Source organism: Cinclus cinclus, chromosome 4 (genome assembly GCF_963662255.1).
Source record: "Cinclus cinclus chromosome 4, bCinCin1.1, whole genome shotgun sequence".
In the NCBI taxonomy this organism is placed as follows: domain Eukaryota; kingdom Metazoa; phylum Chordata; class Aves; order Passeriformes; family Cinclidae; genus Cinclus; species Cinclus cinclus.
Window position 1 is genome coordinate 33,485,999 of NC_085049.1, and position 17,775 is coordinate 33,503,773.

Sequence of the window (17,775 nt, forward strand, 5' to 3'; positions counted from 1 at the left end):
CCCGGGAAGGGCCGAGCAGGGACGCCCTGGTCTGCGCCCCAGCCCCTGCCCGCCGCCCGGCCGCTGCTGCAGGCGCTGGGTACCGGCACTGGGATCCAGCCACCAGCTTCCCAAAGAGCCGCGACGGCGTCTCTGGGACGTAGAAGCAATCCAGAAGCCTAAATTTAACATCTTGACCTGATGTCTAATCTGGTACTACTAAATAATATGAAGTATCTCCACACCTTTTAGGGTACTTGCTTGAGATCCATGCTTAGTGTTGCCAAATTTATTTTCTCTGCCCTGTCCTTTCATAGCTATTTGCAGTCCAGGTTATAAGATGCAACGTGTCCTCTCTGTTTGTTAAGCCAGTGCAGTGTAGGGTGGGTTTTCAGCTACACAGTTTTTGGTTTTGTTTTTTTGGTTTTTTTTTTTTTTTTTGTATGTTTGTTTTTTGTTTGTTTTTTATACCTGGCCAACTGCATGCTTGTAGCAAGTGATTCCATACTTTTTTCCAAAGCTTTCTACAAAATGCCTTGCATCACTGGACATGCTGATCTAGTTACTACTAGATGTTTTTCAGAATTTTCAATATTTTAGCAATAACAGTCATGTTTATATATTTAAAGAGTCTGCTGGTTTTCATAAAACGTTTCTCAATCATAAAAATGAGGTCTGGGCAGAGAGTTAGCACAAGAGAAGCAGTGTACAATAGATGAAAATAAGCTGTTCACATATTTCCACATTTTATGGTTCTGATTTTTTTGCAATTCCTATTATTTTAATGTACAACAGACTCAAACACAAAAGAAAATGGATCCATAACATGTTAAAAAATTGAGAATAGTTGGTAAATGGTCAAATGTTCCTATGTCCCAACCATTTTTTTAGCTCTTCCTCAGTCTGTAGACTCAGACTATTTGTTAGCAAGTCAGTTTATTACAGACTCAATGTATCTTATGTGAAAAGGATTGGTAAGAAATCTGCAGCCAGTGTCATACCTAGAAAATTGTGTGTTAGTCTCCACAGAAATTAGTGAGGCTTTACTACAAGGCTGAGATTTCCCATATGATTTTGGATGAGACCTATGTCAGCTTTGACATGATATACCTGCTCTTACAGCTTACAAAATACTGCACTTAGCTAAGTCACTGACCTAATTTTAGTGCAATTGGCTGTCACACAGATGATGCACAGCCTTAACAAATAGTCCAAACAAACCAGAGTGGGCTGTAAAGTAAATAAAAATGCATAAAAATAAATTTTGTAGTTTTGTTCTCGGTTTACAGAGTAACATGAAAAACACAAAAGAAAACAAATTGAGCTCCATTAAAATTTATTGAAGTTTTTTTGTTTGTTTGTTTGTTTTTTGTTTGATTTGTTTAGTTTTGTTTTGGGTTTTTTTGGGTTTTTTTTGTTTTTGTTTTTGTTTTTGTTCATGTTTTATATCAAATATATACTCCTTTGATGTCTTAAACAAGATAAAAGGCCTGGTTTATATAATATGAAAGCTGAAGAATTATGTAACCATCCTTGTGCAAGTGAAAATAGATAATTTTCAGAGTTGCAATTCTTAGTTCAGTCTGTCTGCAACTTCCAGGGAGCTGTGAAGTGCTCTACTAAATAGAAAACGTTTTGACATTTCCCTTGAAACTGGTATATCCAATTCTAGGTTATGAATGTATAAGGATTGATTCTAGTAGTCCCTGAAGCTTTCTTCTATTGTACAGAATTTCTGGGTTGTTCCAAAAATCTAGAATTTGGTCTGTAACTGAATCTTACGATGTATAATTACTGGTTTTGTTTTGGCCAAAAAGAAAATAGTGAAGATATTTCAAGTTGAAGAGGGCAAAACAGTTCCTTGGCAGTTCTTAAAGATTCCAAGAATATTACATCATTCCATAAATATTGATGCATTGTGCCTGGAAAAGAAGCGAATATACCGTTTGAACTGTTGCCATAGAATTTCACTGACCATCACTTCAACTGCAGAAACAAAATTCTCCATTCTAACATAATGGCCCAACTCATGTCAAGGCCTAAGCTTCTCTCAGGAGAGACCTCAAAAGCTGTGAATCATCTTTTCAGCTACCCAGTTCTGGTGTCATTAGTCCCTGTGTTGATTACAAGCATCCACTTTTCACACTGAGCTAGCCAAGACTGTCAGAGACTTGGTCCAGTAGCTTCAAACATCTTGTGTTATTTGAAGCATCTTACTTTAACCCTATGCTTCCTGAAGTTACTGAGCAGCTGCAAAAGAGATGTATGAGCCACCATGCAAACCAAAAAGCCTTTGCGTGAAAGCAGAGTGCAACAAAAATACCACATAGGAAAACTGGTATTATAAAAACAAGGCCAGCACTATTAGCAATATTCACAGGCAGTGAACAGCTTAAATTCCCATTTAGCTGGCAAATGAAGTCAGCATCTACCTTTGCTACTAAACACCACCTAGCAGAACAACATTACAAAAAATACATGAATGGGATTTCCAGAAAATACTGCACTATTACTGAACAGCATCAATAAGAAGAGTGATAATAAAAACTTAGCATATGGTTCTAATGCCCCAAGCCACTCATTTATGGGACTTTGCAGATGTTTATTAGCTCCAAATGTGACTTCTAAATTCCTTTTGTGTTTGCATAAAAGTTCATAGAAATAGTAAGTTGTTCATACTACCACTATATTTAAAAGTGTGCATAGCTGCTGTATCAAGAAGTAAGAGAGAAGTTCATTTCCTGTTTCACTTTCTGGAGGATATTTAAATGTTTGCTTTATGTTCTGTTGAATTTCCTAATCAGAAAGGACTGGGTTGTAGAATTAAATGGCTGGAATGTAATTCTGCTTTGAATTGTTTGTTGGATAAATACAGAACAAGCAATTAGGTTATTGGCATTAATTTGATGACTGTCTTCTGATGACTTTATAAATCCAAGAACAAAACTCAAGTTATTTGCACAGTCATCACCAACAATCTGAGCAGGAAGTACAGAGCTATTTTATCAAAATGCTTTTTTGCTGTATGGCTGCATGTAGTACATGGCACCAATGGCCCTGTCTTGAGAACAGACAATGAGCCAATCCTACCACTTATCAAAACACCTCGTTTTGGAGGAAGTTGCAGTGAATTATATGAGTGAGATTCTGCCTCCATTTGCTCCTCATGTGTCCTTCTCAAAGTTCCCTTCCTGAAAAGTCTCCACCCTGCCCCTCTTTCCTGACTGCTACTACAATAGCCTTGCCCTTTATCACCAGAATATCTCCAGCTATCTGCTCAGTAAAAATAGTTGTTTCCTTAGTGCCATTTCATTTTTCATTACAAAAGGGGAAAACAAATGTCCTGCTTTCATAGGGCACAATGTGAATGTGGTATCATTCCAAGGAAATCAGTCACTGATAACATGACCTCCTATGTTGATTGCTTTCTGGTTGCAAGAGGTTTCATACTAGCAAAATTCTTTGTTCTTTTGTGAAAAGTTCTCATCCCCCTACTTATTCTGTAAAATACGTTTTAAGTTAATTTTACTTTAAAAATGTATCAAACCTTAAAAACGTATCCAACCTTATTATTCATAATGTAATCTTTTCTATCCAGAGCTCTCACTATGCTCCATTCTGCATAATAGCAAAAATCATCTAATTCTATCATCCAGCTTCAATTCTCTTTTTTCAGATATTTACATTTCAAAAGTTCTCATTAGCTTTGTCTTCTTTTCTTTCTCTTTCCATTCTCATCTCCCTTTCTCTTCCCTTGCAAAATTCAGCCATCTCTGTACACAATCTCTTCTGTAGTTCCTGAGGTTACTGTTATTTTGCAGCTGTAGTTCCCTACTCTCCTACATCTGCTTCATTTCCCCATGCCTTCTTCCACAACATTCTCTGCTCCTATCTCCTTTGTTGCCTATTGTTTGTTGCTTATTCTGTCTGAAGCAAGCATATTCAATTAAAAAAAAAAAAACTATATAAAAGGAGAAGTGTCTTTAGAGGATGAAATTCACTAGATTTGTTTTAAATGCCTGCATTAATTCATGATGAATTTTGCATTAGATGCAGTCATTTCCATTGAATGTGAAGTCCAGCTTTCTGCCTCTGACAGAATGGAACACTCAAGTAAAGAGAGGACAATTCCACTCAGGATGTCCCATGTTCTAATGTTCTAGTAATCTTTTCTCAGCTTTTGAGTAATTTCATTGCCAATTTCCAAATAAAGATGCCTGGGTCAGTAACCTATGCAAGATACTCAAGCAGATCTTTCTCTAGATGTTGGTTAAGACTAAACCATGATGTTTCTCCTTTCCTTTTTTTTTTCCCCTTCTTTTTCTACATAGTATCTTTCTGACATGGCCACATCAGGCTGTCATAATCTTACATCTTTCATACTGTCCACTCCTAGGAATTTATATCTTATTTGTTCAGAATGAAGCCATAAAAAGCTTTTCCTTATCCTTCCTGTTCTCTCATTTCAATATATTCCTCTTTGAGATACATCTTTTACACAAAACCTAAGTGGCAGATTCAGGGCCTTGAAAAGAAGACAGCTTTTTTTCATACACCCGTATTTCATTTATTTAGATGCCAGCCTAACCCACTCAACAAGTTCTCATAGAATCAGCTGTGTATCTTCTTTGTTTTCTTGTTCTCGGCTGGCCTAAATGGTCAGGGCATGTGAAGCAAAAGTCTTGTGAGCATCCATGAAATAATCTCCTTCAGAACCCAATTTAAAATCTGAAATTTTTTGTAAGTTTGCTATCTGTTTAAATACATTCACAGTGGCTGGAAAGCTAGTATGCCAAAACACACCTATCACAGGAGTAGTAACTATAAAAGGTGATTAATAATTTTCTCTTCCTTTTTTTTTCTGTCTGTGGAAGAAATAAGGAAAAGAGAGAATTTTGCTTTCCAGGACCAAACAGAAAATCCCATTGCCAGTATGGTGAACTAGGCTCATAATTTCAACCTGGATGTACAGCTTAATGGTTTGGGAACTGGGCCCTTTAAGAAAAAAAGGAAAAGTGTTTTTGGGTCCTCACTGACTGGAAAGCAACTGTACACCAGGTATCTGCTCTCCTACAAGCAATACAGTCTATATTCCTTCTACCCAGCAGAGGTACACCATCTACCTGGGCAAAATTACTCATGAGAAGAGACATCTAAATTGCCACTGGCTGAATTAATTCTGAGAGTGGAAGCACAGCTTAACCAGATAATTAGCTCTTCTCAAAACTGGCCGAGAAGCAGTGTGAAATTACTTAAGGTAAATGTAACAGTATTAGAGCTGGCTGGTACCAAAAGTATTTCTGGCACAATACTGTGCCAGGCAAACTACGCAGAGGGCTTGTATGGGCTTTTTTTGTTGTTGTTGTTGATACCTATTCCAGTTTTAATACTACAGCATTAGCTCTTCTGCCTACTATATGTATTCCCCAATATTTCATCATTTGGGAAGTAAAAGTGCCCTGCTAAACCTGCAGACAGCTTGCTATTAGATGGGATATCACTCTCTATTGCCTTTAATGCTGGAGAATCAGAAATAAGCTTTCTATTTTTCATGCTTCAGATATTAACATTTAATTTTGTACTAGAAAATGTTGACCTCTGTTTTCCTCTTTTCCTTCCTTTGCTTCCAATGGCTCATAAAAGATGCTAAGGTTTTTTTGTTTGTTTTTGTTTGGTTTGGTTTTGTGGGGTTTTTTTGAGGCACTTAGTGCTGTGCATACTCTAAATGAAGAAATTATTAGATTTTGGAAGGGGATTTTGCCCCTGCAATAACAATCAGAACCCAGTTCTCACAACAGGCTCAACACAGTACTGGCTGTTTTTCTGAAGAAGGCAAGAACAAAACCTGCCCCTACCCAGAAGGGAATCTGTAGTGTGACATGCTATTGCTCAAAATGCATAAACACTATGTGCTACCTAAAAATATTATCTCCAGCAGGATCATATTTTCCTTAAAATTTATTCATGAACTTTGATTTCATAAGACATGATGCAGTGCTTGCTTTAAGTCACTGTTTAATTGTAGAATAGATTCTTTTTAATGCATTTACATTTTCTTGCTGGATTACTTATTGAATAAGGATAAGTATATGACTAGTTAATTACAAACGTGAATAACTATCTTTTAAAGTACTTTTCCAGGTTCATACATGAAGATTTTAACTAGAGCTTTAATGAAAAGTTGTTTCCAAACTAGCTCCTGTTAGTGGGCACATGACTGCAAAATAAAACAGTGTAAAGTTGCAGCAGTGACATCTGTCTTAGATGTTACCGAGTGCCCAATAAAATCAAGCCAGATTACAGTTCAGCTATCTGAATAAGCAGTGGATGAAAACACACAGTTCAAGAACACACTTTCAAAGCAAAGTGGTAGAGATTTTTGGCAATGTTTGTCTTTTCTGTTCTCTGAGATTATTATTCAGCCCACACAACCAGCAGAGAAAGTTGGGAAAAAGAGAGTAACAACTCAGAGTAACATCCCAACATGTGCAAGACATTTTGTTCATCTTGCTCTAGAGGAGAAATTCAAGACATCAGGGAGCCAGCTATGGGTGGTCTTAAGAACTTGAAAAGGAATGTGTTAAGGTAGCACAGACCTGGAAAACATACCTATAAGGGTTAATATGCACACATCTGTACTACAGGTCCAGCATGTGCATGTGATACTTGCATCCAACCACATATGCTGGAGAGCAGTAAGTACAGCATGCTGTGAAAACAAAAGCTTTCTTCTTGTTTCAACTGGCCAGCACACCAAGTTCGATGTCAATCTGCATTTTTTCTCAGGCAATTTGCAAAAAGAATATACTGCAGATATTTTCAGCCAAACAGCATACTAGCAAAACTTTGCCATTATTTCACCAGTTCTTATAGATGTTAAGTAGCCCAAGGTGTGAAATGTTTTTTGCCATTACAACAGCAATAAGTAAAAAGGAATGGATTGTCTCTATAGACATAATACAATGCAACTGCATGTCAGTTGTGCTTATTTCCCTTTAAGCTGTAATTATTTATACCATATTGCAGATCAGATCTGAATCTGGGTGCCTGGTGTACTAAAAGGTCATTAAAATATATAACTATGACAAATGCAGCATGTACTACCCAGTATTTTAAGAGTTAAGGTTAAAGAGTTCATGCCACAGTTATTCCCCATATCTGTTTTTGATTGTTGCAGAAGATGCACTTTACAGCTGCTCTCCTAAAATCAATATTGCTGACCTTTTAGACTATGAACTCTGTCTAATCAAAGAAGCAGCCTGGTACCCGTTTTGTGTTTTTTGTTTGTTTTTTTTTTTAAACAAATGTATTTGAACTGTTTTATGTGGTTGCTGTCCATAATTTGTGAGGTAAGAAATTTTTTACCATTCTGATACAACTGTACATAAAATGCTAGGATAATGATAATTTCATGGTGTAGTATCTGCTGCACCATTAGCAGCTCCTCTACAGGACTGAAGGAAACCTGAAACATTTGTGCTAGTGCTGATCACAGATTCCAGAGTAAAAATAACTACCTCAGTCAGGAGAACATTTAACAAACTACATTTTCCAACAAAAATAACCGTGTCTCCATTCATTAGGATTTACCACCCATCCTAGGAACCCTATATACAATAAACATGAAGTCAGGTAACCTATGGACAAAGTAAAATTTGTGAGACAGAGATTCCAAAGTATGTAGTGTGATTTGAAAATATTCTGTTATTTCTCAAATGCATTTAAATTCAGATTCTCAGCAGAATCCCAGAAATAAAGTTCAGAACTAACGAGCAGGTAACTTTAATACAGGGCAGATACAGTTCCTGTGCCAATTAACAGCCTCTGTCACTTCCATGAAACCCCACTGGCTCCTGATTTAACATGTCTGTACTGTAAAGCCTCTAAACCAATTCCCAAAGCCAAAATAAAGCATGGTCTGTGCAGTGAACGGAAATCTTGCTGGAATCACAGAGCAATGTCATATTTAAGTTGAAGGTTTCAGGATTCCTGTGTTAATAACAGCACACTGAGGAGCTGGTAATGGGAACGTGCTTGTGCATATGCCGCTGTCATTAGATCACCCATTTGTTTGTATACAGATCCCAGACTTCCAAGCTTAGGCTAATTTTAGCTGGACTCAGATGATCCTGCCAGACTTGCTATCCCTTGCTTTGCTAATTATTGCTCAGCACTCTCCTCCAGCTGACTTACCTTTTTCACGGTCTCTGAATTGCTGCCAGGGAGGAAGCAGTGAATGGTGCTTGGGGAGACCTCCTTGTATCTTCCTTGCTGTGTTTTAGTCAGTTTGTTGGGTGCAATCCCATTAACAACTGCTGAAAGGATGCTGCTGGTCATGAGAGGAGTCAGGGTCTGGCAGAACAGACAGAGGGCCACCACTAAGGCCAGAAGGAAGGGACGAGGGCGACAAAGCCTGCGGCATCTGGGGACTTGCCCACAAACCATGGCCTCACTCTGCCCTTTGCCACATCGCAGATGCAGTCCAAGTAGCCACGTCTTGCCAGGGTAAAAAAAGTCAGAGGCACGCTTTACCCAAAACTAGCATGAATTTTCCCATTTCTATGGGAAAATAGAGTGTTTTTCTGGTGCCAGGTAAGAAGTCAGGAGTTCCAGAGGAGCAGAGGTTTGGGGAACACCTTCCCATGGAGGTACTGGAACAACCTGTGAAAAAACAACAAGTGAGCAGCAGCAAACAGCAGCATGCCATGGGGCCTCCTGCAAGGAGCTGTGGAGAGCTCTTCCACTCCATGCTCTCAGGAAAACAAACCTGCCAGCAGACGGGTGAGGAGCAGAAATCTTCACCCCCTTTGCAAAAGGAACTACTTACTCAGTCAGACAATATTATTCAAGAAAGCAAGAGGTTAACATGTCCTGTCCACAGCTGAAAAAAGTAAGAGAGTGTACCAACTTTGTGAACAATCGTTTGCTGTTTTTCCTCTCTTGCATTCTCAATTCCCACTTTGTTTTTACAGTTTCCTTCATTCCAGTCCTTTTAAATTTCCTCTTTCTTGTTAGAAGGCACAGCTTTCTCTCTAAAAGTGATAATTTATCTGAAAACTGACAGACTGTGAAGATTTTCATTTGCATTTGTTTTGTCCAGATTGCAAGTTCAAAGTTAGGTTTACTTACTTGGTTCTTACCCTGTTTGAAGTTTTCCGTTCTCCTCTAATGGGCTGCTGATTAAAACCACTTGGAACAACCCTGGCTCATGATCCCAGCTCGTCTCACACACTCAGGAGGCAGGCACACGCACATAACACAGCCATCTGAAGCCAGTTGGACCACAGACTTCATATAAATAAGGGCTGGACCGCTCAGAGGGTGGAGCTAAAGCGGCTCTGCTCGGAGCCGGCACAGGGCTCGGAGACACAGCCGGAGGTCTGGATGGGGAATGAGAGGTGTCCTTGCTCACGCTGCATGCCTCGAAGCCACCATCATTGCAATTTTTAGAAAACTGCTGTTACAGTGATTAGCCTAATTGAAGCAATATTAATATCTTTCAGGGAGAAGCACCTGCAGTATTTTTATCCAGATTAACAAAAAAATGTTGTAAACTAAGAAGATTTACTTGGGCATAAGCATCGCTGACAAAGCAGTTGTCAGTAGTTTTCGGTAGTAGATATAATGTCTCATAGCAGATATAAATAAAGCTTCTTGCTGATGTCAAAGAGGGAGAGAAAGGAGGGTGGACAAAAATACTCTGATGAAAGCACTTAGTATCTTAGCCACAGAAGGTCTTAGTTACTACTTCCCCCTACTGACATAGGACAGGGACGAGACAGATGGGAACAGTTCACAAACTCTGTTATATTTATAGACCAGAACTTCTAATATAATCAAGTTATTTTAGCTAAAAATATCTGTTTATAAGTAATCTATATTATCTTCCATCCTTAGCTGACGATTTTTGAAAATACAGTTCTTCCTACACTACCTCATGTATAAGAAATTAATGTTGCTACAATAACTTTGAGCCAATCTACACAGTTTGGCAGCTGCAGGAGCGTTATCAAATTAGAGACCTATCAACAGCAAGGAAGGGTAGACTATGTATTTTTTGAAGTGCTGATTTTTATTAATCTTAAAAATTTCTGCCTTTTTTTTCCTGCAAACTAAACCTATCAGTTTGCAGACAAAGTGATTTGCCTTCAAAGTGATTGAATACCTCATGTGGGACCTCAGCGGTCATCACATGCACTGTATTTTAGTTTATGTCTGGGATTGTAGTTGCCTAAATTAGACTGCTGGGTTATCCTTAGGAAGAAGAGGCTACTCCAACTGCCTGTGATAGATGCTTACAAGCCACAGGGGAACTCCCATTTTGCTCTCTGGAGACATACTGCTTGTGCTCCCTCCTTCCCAGCATACCAGTTCACGTCCTCACGCCCTGCTCCAGCCAGCCTGTGCCACATAACTTCTACCAAGCTAACAAATCTGGCTAGAGAACATCCACAGAAAACGATGGGTACTCCCTGCAGATGTCTGTGGGGTAGGTCTCTTCCGTCCAATGGAGAGGGATACTCGGGGAGCTGGTACACTCAAAGGAGGATTGCAGAGACACTACTGCCAGGCTACCTGGCAGCCACAGTGATGCCATCAATAGAAGGGGAGACTTGCTTTATTGTTATAAGGTATTGTCCTGCAGATTTTGGCATGCCCTGATTTCTGGGCCCACAACCACCAGCTGTGTGGGTGGCATTTGTATGGTTGTCAACTTCTCTCACATTCCTAGTTGAGGGTATTTTAGTCAGAGCTTTATGGGCTATTCCTAGAAGACTTGATTAAAACCATTTTATAAAGATTTGGCTTAACAGTTGCTTCATAATATGGAGCTCATACCTCCTTGTAGAATCCCACACTAGAACAAAGTAATTTTCTCTGTCCCCACCCTCCACTCCCTCAGTTACTTTCAGCACAGCAAGTAATCGGGGCTCTCCCTCCAGCCCAACACCACCTTCCCCCTTCAAGAATGTCAGTGGAGTCTTTATACTCGCATTTTCTCCAATGTCTCAGAGTCAATTCATCCTTCCTGCAATCCCAAAACCATTCATGGGTCCCAAGACTCCAGGACAAGCAGGCCACAGATGAAGGAGGTATTACCAAAGGGCAGGTGGATCAGTCTGCCTCCTGTATATTCCTGGCAATCATCCTTCTATCCACCCGCTTTCCCCAGATGTTCTGAGGAGTGAGCTGAATTTCTCTCTATAATTTGTGGTTTCTTTTCATGACAATAGCATGTAATTCCCTTTTCTTAGGATGTAAATACTTTCCTCAATTACAGCCAGAGGGAAATGAACATGATTCCTGTTATCTTTTGAATCAGGATTCCACTACATCTCTGGGCTTACATGGCTACTGACTTACCTTCTCCAGTTCTGACACTTCAGAATGAAGTCAGGACTATTGCATATGGGGGCTAATTCCTCTGGCATTAACGAATCATTTAGGAAAAGGATGTAAGTAAATACAGTGTCAGGCCTCCTGGGTCTCAAATTCACAAGGAAGATTCTTCAGTATATAATATTGAAATAACTGTTGGTAAGATCAGAACTATCCAGATAAGTATTCATAGGTATATGTGCATATTTCAGAATCTCTAGCAGAAAGGTATAAATCTCCTCTTTCTGAAATACAAAACAAGCTTAGTTTAGTATTGATTTCTTGTTTGAGATTCCCTGACTTATTCCTTCCAGTGGCTGCTCCCATTGCGTGGATTAAGGGCTCTCTAGTCTGTTTACCTCTTCCTATTTCTCCCTCTCATTCATGATTTTTGCCTGGCTGCTCCCTACAGCAGCCAACTACTGTCCTGCTCAGCATGAGGCAAGGTCATGCAGGGATCACCTCTGCCCAAAGCAGCAAGCCATGACTGTCAAAAGTGATTTCCAGCGCTTGCAGACAGAGTCCCAGTTCCATCTGGAATAGACTAAAAGTGTTTAAAACTACCCTGACATATAAAAGGTGAGAGGAAAATCACTAGACTTGCTAAAAATTACCAGGGACTGGGATTTGAGAGGATTTAGCCAAGGTGCCATGCAGGCATGTAGTGTTCACTATTCATCATCTCACTGAGGTTTTATGCAACTCGGCTCAGACACACACAGCTTCCATTTTACATGAGTCTCCATGTTTGTTCAGTGGTGAAAGCTAGTGACCACTGAAAAATTATTTCCATGATCTAAACAGTAACCTGGAAACATAATTGCCAGAAGCAAGGAGAAAATATTAGGCATGGATATTAGGTATGGAAAGTTAACAGGAGTTTAAGGGCAGCTGAATACATACATCTTATGCATACTTAGCTTCACTCAGAGATCTAATACAGACCATAAATTAAGTCTAGGTATAAGAGCTTGTAAGATGAAGTCTTGATATAAGAAAAACATTTAGCGTCAATAATTTCACTATAGAGAGGCTGCCAAAAAGAAAATATGTTTAAAAAAAAACTTTTCACAATTGCTTTTTTTCTGGAGAAAGTTTCAAATTTCAAAGCATAGCATCCGAGCAACAATTTCCATGATAAATGACATCACATGAAAAATAAGTGCAAACTGATCATTTCTAAATTAGCTGACAGTCAAATGCTTGTAATCATCTGCCATCTTCACAGAGCAAACCTACATGCAATTTTCATTGTTTATGCTCAACTCTTAAATTTCCTTTTTATTTTCTAGTATGCTAAAAATTGTGCCAAGGGCCATAAATTCTCACTAACTTCAAAAATTAGTTAAAAGCTTCAGGAAGAATAGACCTCAACAGCACTGCAAATATTCAAGCAAAACATCTTGTTAAGCTTTGTTGGAGAAAACCAGCTCAGCAGCAACCCCCCTGATTTTTTACTTTTCCTTAAATTCAATCCAGACTGCAATTAGATTTGTAGTGTCTTTAATCCTGTGTGTGGTCCCATTAAAAGTGCTGAACACAGAAGAACAGAACAAAATGAAGAAAAACTGAAAAATACATGTTCTGAGCATTAGAAGATTTGATACCATTGAAGTTAAAATCAATCCCAGCATAGGAAAAGCCCAGATTCTCTCTCCTGGTCCCATTTATAGAACCCTGTAAGCATTAGTGATATTGTGATTTTGCTCTACTCCAGACAACAAAGATTCATGTCTTTATCCCACTTAAACTCAGCTCTCAGGTTTTTGGCTCACAGTGAAAGCAAGCAAGCAGAGAATCACAGAATAACAGAATATGCTGTGTTGGAAGGGACCCATAAGGATCGTTGGATCCAACTCCTGGACCTGGTCAGCACCATCCCCACCCTGTGCCTGAGAGCATTGTCCAAACACTTCTTGAGCTCTGTCAGGCTGGTGCTGTGACCACTGCCCTGGGGAGCCTGATCCAGTGCCCAGCCACCCTCTGGGGGAAGAATCTGTTTCTAATCTCCAACCTAAACATCCCTAACACAACTTCAGACCTTCCTGTCACTGGTCACCACAGAGAAGAGATCAGTGTCTGCCCCTCCTCTTCCTCTCATGAGCAAGTTGTAACTGCAATGAGATCTCCCTTGGTCTCCCCCAGGCTGGTGCTTTCCAGCATCTCATTCTCCAGACTGTACATAGACCCAGGGTTGGCCCATCCCAGGTGCAGAATCCAGCACTTGCCTTACCTCTGCTCCTGCTCTTTCCCTTCCCCTCTTCCTAGCTGGTAGTGCTGCTCTTTACATCTTTCATGAGCAAGTACACAGCTGGGCTGTTTTCAGCTGTGAGGGAATTGAATTGACAGCTGAAGAGGTCCTGCACACCCTCCTGCTGGTACAAGTTAAGCAGCGGGAGAACATTATTGAAAGAGGGATGCAAACAGAGCTAAGGAACAGGACCTTTTAGGTGGTGGCAAAGCTCGATACTCAGCTCATCAGGTTACCAAACCTACCAGCTTCCCTAAAGTTTAGGTAGAATCTGGGCCAATTAACTTATTTGTTCAGAGTCATCTCTGTATCTCAGCTGTGTTCTTCATTACTGTGTTTTTGCAGAAGGACTACAGTGAAATGGAGGCATCTATTTATATTTATGTATATTAATAATACAACAAGTTATATGATTGACATGAGGATACAGGAAAGCATTTGAAGACCGATGTCTTATTAATATACTGGTTCCTGCTTAAAAGGCAAATTTTAATGACATGAGGATGAAATCAATCAGCAAATTCTCTGCTTCTCCCTGTCTACAGTTATTTGCTGACATAATCCCCTTGAAGCAGTTATTCAGAGATAACAGTTTGATTGCTCAGACTCACTGGTTACTGCTGAGAAATGGGTAAGAATCAATGGTAATCAAAAAGTGCCCAGATAGGCTACAAGAACACAGAACAAAGTGAAACACCTCATGACCTCTGACAGTATCTGTGTTCCTTTTTACTTTAAGTAATTATTTTATTTTGTGATGCTCCACATCATTTCTCTGGCATCTTGTTGGTCTCCCTCTTCTTCACACTTCAAGTTAAAGTATTTGAACTTCCATTCTCAGGCCTTCTTCCTACAAACTTTTTCTGATTGCATTTTGGTTGTCTCTCAAGACCATTCTCTTATTTTAATACAATGAATAATCTCTTTGCTTAGGTGATCTCGATTCTTCTTATTGTCTTTCAGCTACATTTTCTGGGTTTATTAAAGGCTTCTGCACAAATACTCTTCAACTTTCTCATGCACTTCTGTTGCAAGCAGAGCTCTTCCCTGCTTTGTACCTGCAGAAAGGGTCTGAGGTACAAAGTAGTGCCTTAAGTGCACAGTAATATTTTCCTTGCAGTTTTTCCTAGTTTCATATATTCAGGTGAAAATGTTATCAAAATTACCAGTGGTGATGGAAAGAACACACAAATACCAGTGTCATTGACTCTGTCCTAGCCACTCCATGCCTGCTCAAATGTTGTCTGCAATCTCTATTCCTCACCAGCTGTTGCACCTATGGGAACACCTGCCCCACATCTGTGCCCTCCTCCCTTAGCACCAGGTCAGAAAAGCTCCCATGAGAAGGAGGTGGGGAAAGGGAGAGCAAGAGGTAGGTATACCAGCTGGGAGGCTACTGCCTAGGGGAAAGATGGATTCCTCAGTCAGACCTCCAGAGGAGTGAGAGCTAGATGTATCCTAAATAGTGGCCTATGCAGTGGGAATATATGACGCTTGCATGCCAGTCATGGAGTTGTTTGAACAAGAGCAACAAATATGAAAAAAAGGATCATTTGGTAAGGGCATTTTGCATAGGGAAGAGAAGCGTTTACAAATGTTTTTAATTGTACTGTTTAACATTCTGCATTTTGTTTGTTTGTTTTTAAAGTTAATTGTTCTAGTTTCTGTTTCAATAAACTCCAAATGTAGAATTGAAATGTCATAGTCCTCCAGGTCCTGCCAACAAGATCTTTCCTCTTCTGCGTAACCTATGTAATTTTATTGCCATATTCCCTTTTCACTTTAGCCTGGCTTTATTATGTAGGAAGCCGAGACTAGTGGTGTGGTTATTTTTTTCTCCTGTTCTACACCAGTGGGCCCAATTCAGCCAAAATATGAAGAAAGCCAAGGTCCCCCAAAAATTCATGACACTCACAGCCTAAGCACTGTTTTTTATAAATGTTCAACTGTGCCTCTCAAGAACCCATAGATTTAATAACCCCATCAAGGCCAGACATTATTATATATGCCAGAATATATGACAGTTTGTTGCATTCTCATGGTGCTGCCAGAATACACAATAAACCAGCACAGAAATGTGCCTGGGGCAGTCCACGTGAATGTATATGAGAAATTATTGTACAAGTGAAGAGAATACATGAAGATGCAAAGCATGCTATTTTGTTGTTCTTATGGATAGGCAGGAAAAGATAACAGTATATTTCTTAACTTCTCAATCTGATTATAACAGTACAGCTTCTCTTACAAGTCCAGCTGCCACAGCATGATTGCTGCAGGACAAGATAACAGCAACCACTGTGGCACAGAAGTCACTTTAGAAATACCTCTAAGTACATTACATCTTTTTATTACTGACTTTTGACAACCTACTCAACATGATATTTCTGAAAGTAAAGCTGAAAATTAAATTTAACCATTTTTACATCTTACAAAGCCATGTGGCCTGAATAAATGGAGTGAAGGAGGCCACACAGAACATCTGCATCGCAGCTGGCATGAGGTCTGAGAAGTTCTTTGTGTCCTGCCCCACGCAGAGTCACTACACTGCCTCTCAGTTCTGGCTTCATGGGCTGCACAGCTTGCTCAAAACGTCCCTGATGGGCTTGAAAGCTGAAACTGGGAGGGACGTCATGCGGAACCACTGTGGTACAGCTGGAAGAAGGCTGAACATCACACTGTCAGTGGGTGATCTTGACCACTTTGATTGAACAGGTCATGTATACAACTAGCATTCTAGGCAAAGATCTGTTGAAAAACCAAGGTTTAAGGAAGGTATTTCTTAGGTCTGAGAGATCTAAAATGTTTTGCTGTCATTTTTCAATATTTCACACGTAATTTGAATTGTCCAGAGGGGCTGAAAAGTGAATAAAAACATTTTTGTTGTCTCATTTCTGGTTTGTTGAGCCTTTCTTTTGTGGGTTGTTATATTTTTTAATTATGGAGTTATGTTCTATCACTAGAGGTAGATGTTCTTAGGATTTGAATTTGAAAAAAATTAAAATATAACCAAATCAGAATTGCTCTAAAATACAGTACAAAGTAGCTGAATAACCTTCTAATATATTGTTTTAATTTAATAACGATTTCTGTATAACTATGTTTTGATGAACTTTTTTAAAACTAAAGCATGTTAAAGACACTCTTTGCTTTGTAAATAATGTAAAACCAGGTAGTGTCAACACCGAAAATTAATAAAATGTATATAAGGCAGATAACTAATTTGCTTTTTAAAAGAGTTTTAAAAGGGTCTTTGGAGAAAGAATTATATACAATTTTTGGGATTGATTTAAAATCACACTATCATTTGCTAAATAGGAAATCAGGTTACAATTTTATAATGTGATGATGAAATTAGGAACAATATGTTTTGGTGTCTCTTTCCTTCATGAGTTTAAATATGACTGTTTAAGATTCAAACAATAGGGAAGACAAAAGCTTTTAATCTATTATAAGGCTTGTCAGCCTCCAGAGAGAGACACTTTCAGTACATTCCTTTCACCCTCTTAAAAGAAGTCTTTAAGTAAATAGCTGTGGGTGAGTGTTTGGAAAGCACTTTCAAAGTGAAAAGTACTTCAGCATTGGAAAATCTTGGAACATTAATGCAGATGCGAACCAAAACACCTTAAAGTTGGATTTTAATCTCTTCTCTGTTTTTGAGAATCATCTTTCATTTTCCTGTCCTGGGCTGAAACTTCAAAACACACACCTTTCCAACATCACTTCTGAATTTACAGATCCCTGTTATATCCTCATGGAGCTGCCTCTTTTCCATCCAGAAGAGTCCCAGACAATTAATCTGCTTCTCAGCTGTGCTGTCATTATACAGCTTTCACCCTCCAATTTGAGCCTTTTCTTAGCTTTGCTGTCTTTTTGTAATAGAGCAGAATTTTACACTACGTTGACCTAACTGCACCATCAATTTACACAGTGTAAAACTGTTTTCTGTTTTGTTTTTTATCTCCCACTGAGTCATTTTCAGCACTTATGTGACCTGCTGCTGAACAGTGAGCTGTTTCCATAAAATTACTAGGTAACTTCAAAATCACTTTCCTACATAGTAATAGCTACTTCAGAGGACTCCACTGCAGGTAAAGTGAGATCTAAGTATTATTTTATATATTATTTTGTATTTACATTATTTTAGCAAAATGTTGAAATACATTCTC

At 39.1% G+C, this 17,775-nt stretch overlaps 1 protein-coding gene across 1 annotated transcript in view; it reads right to left on the reverse strand.

Moving 5' to 3' along the window:
* Positions 1 to 8,459, reverse strand: part of CPED1 (cadherin like and PC-esterase domain containing 1) — a 141,720-nt gene extending 133,261 nt beyond the window's left edge. The window contains exon 1 of the mRNA XM_062491067.1: positions 8,173 to 8,459. Coding sequence (XP_062347051.1) covers positions 8,173 to 8,424 — 252 coding nt within the window. The 5' untranslated portion in view covers positions 8,425 to 8,459. The remainder of the gene's footprint in view (positions 1 to 8,172) is intronic.
* Positions 8,460 to 17,775: the final 9,316 nt, after the last annotated feature.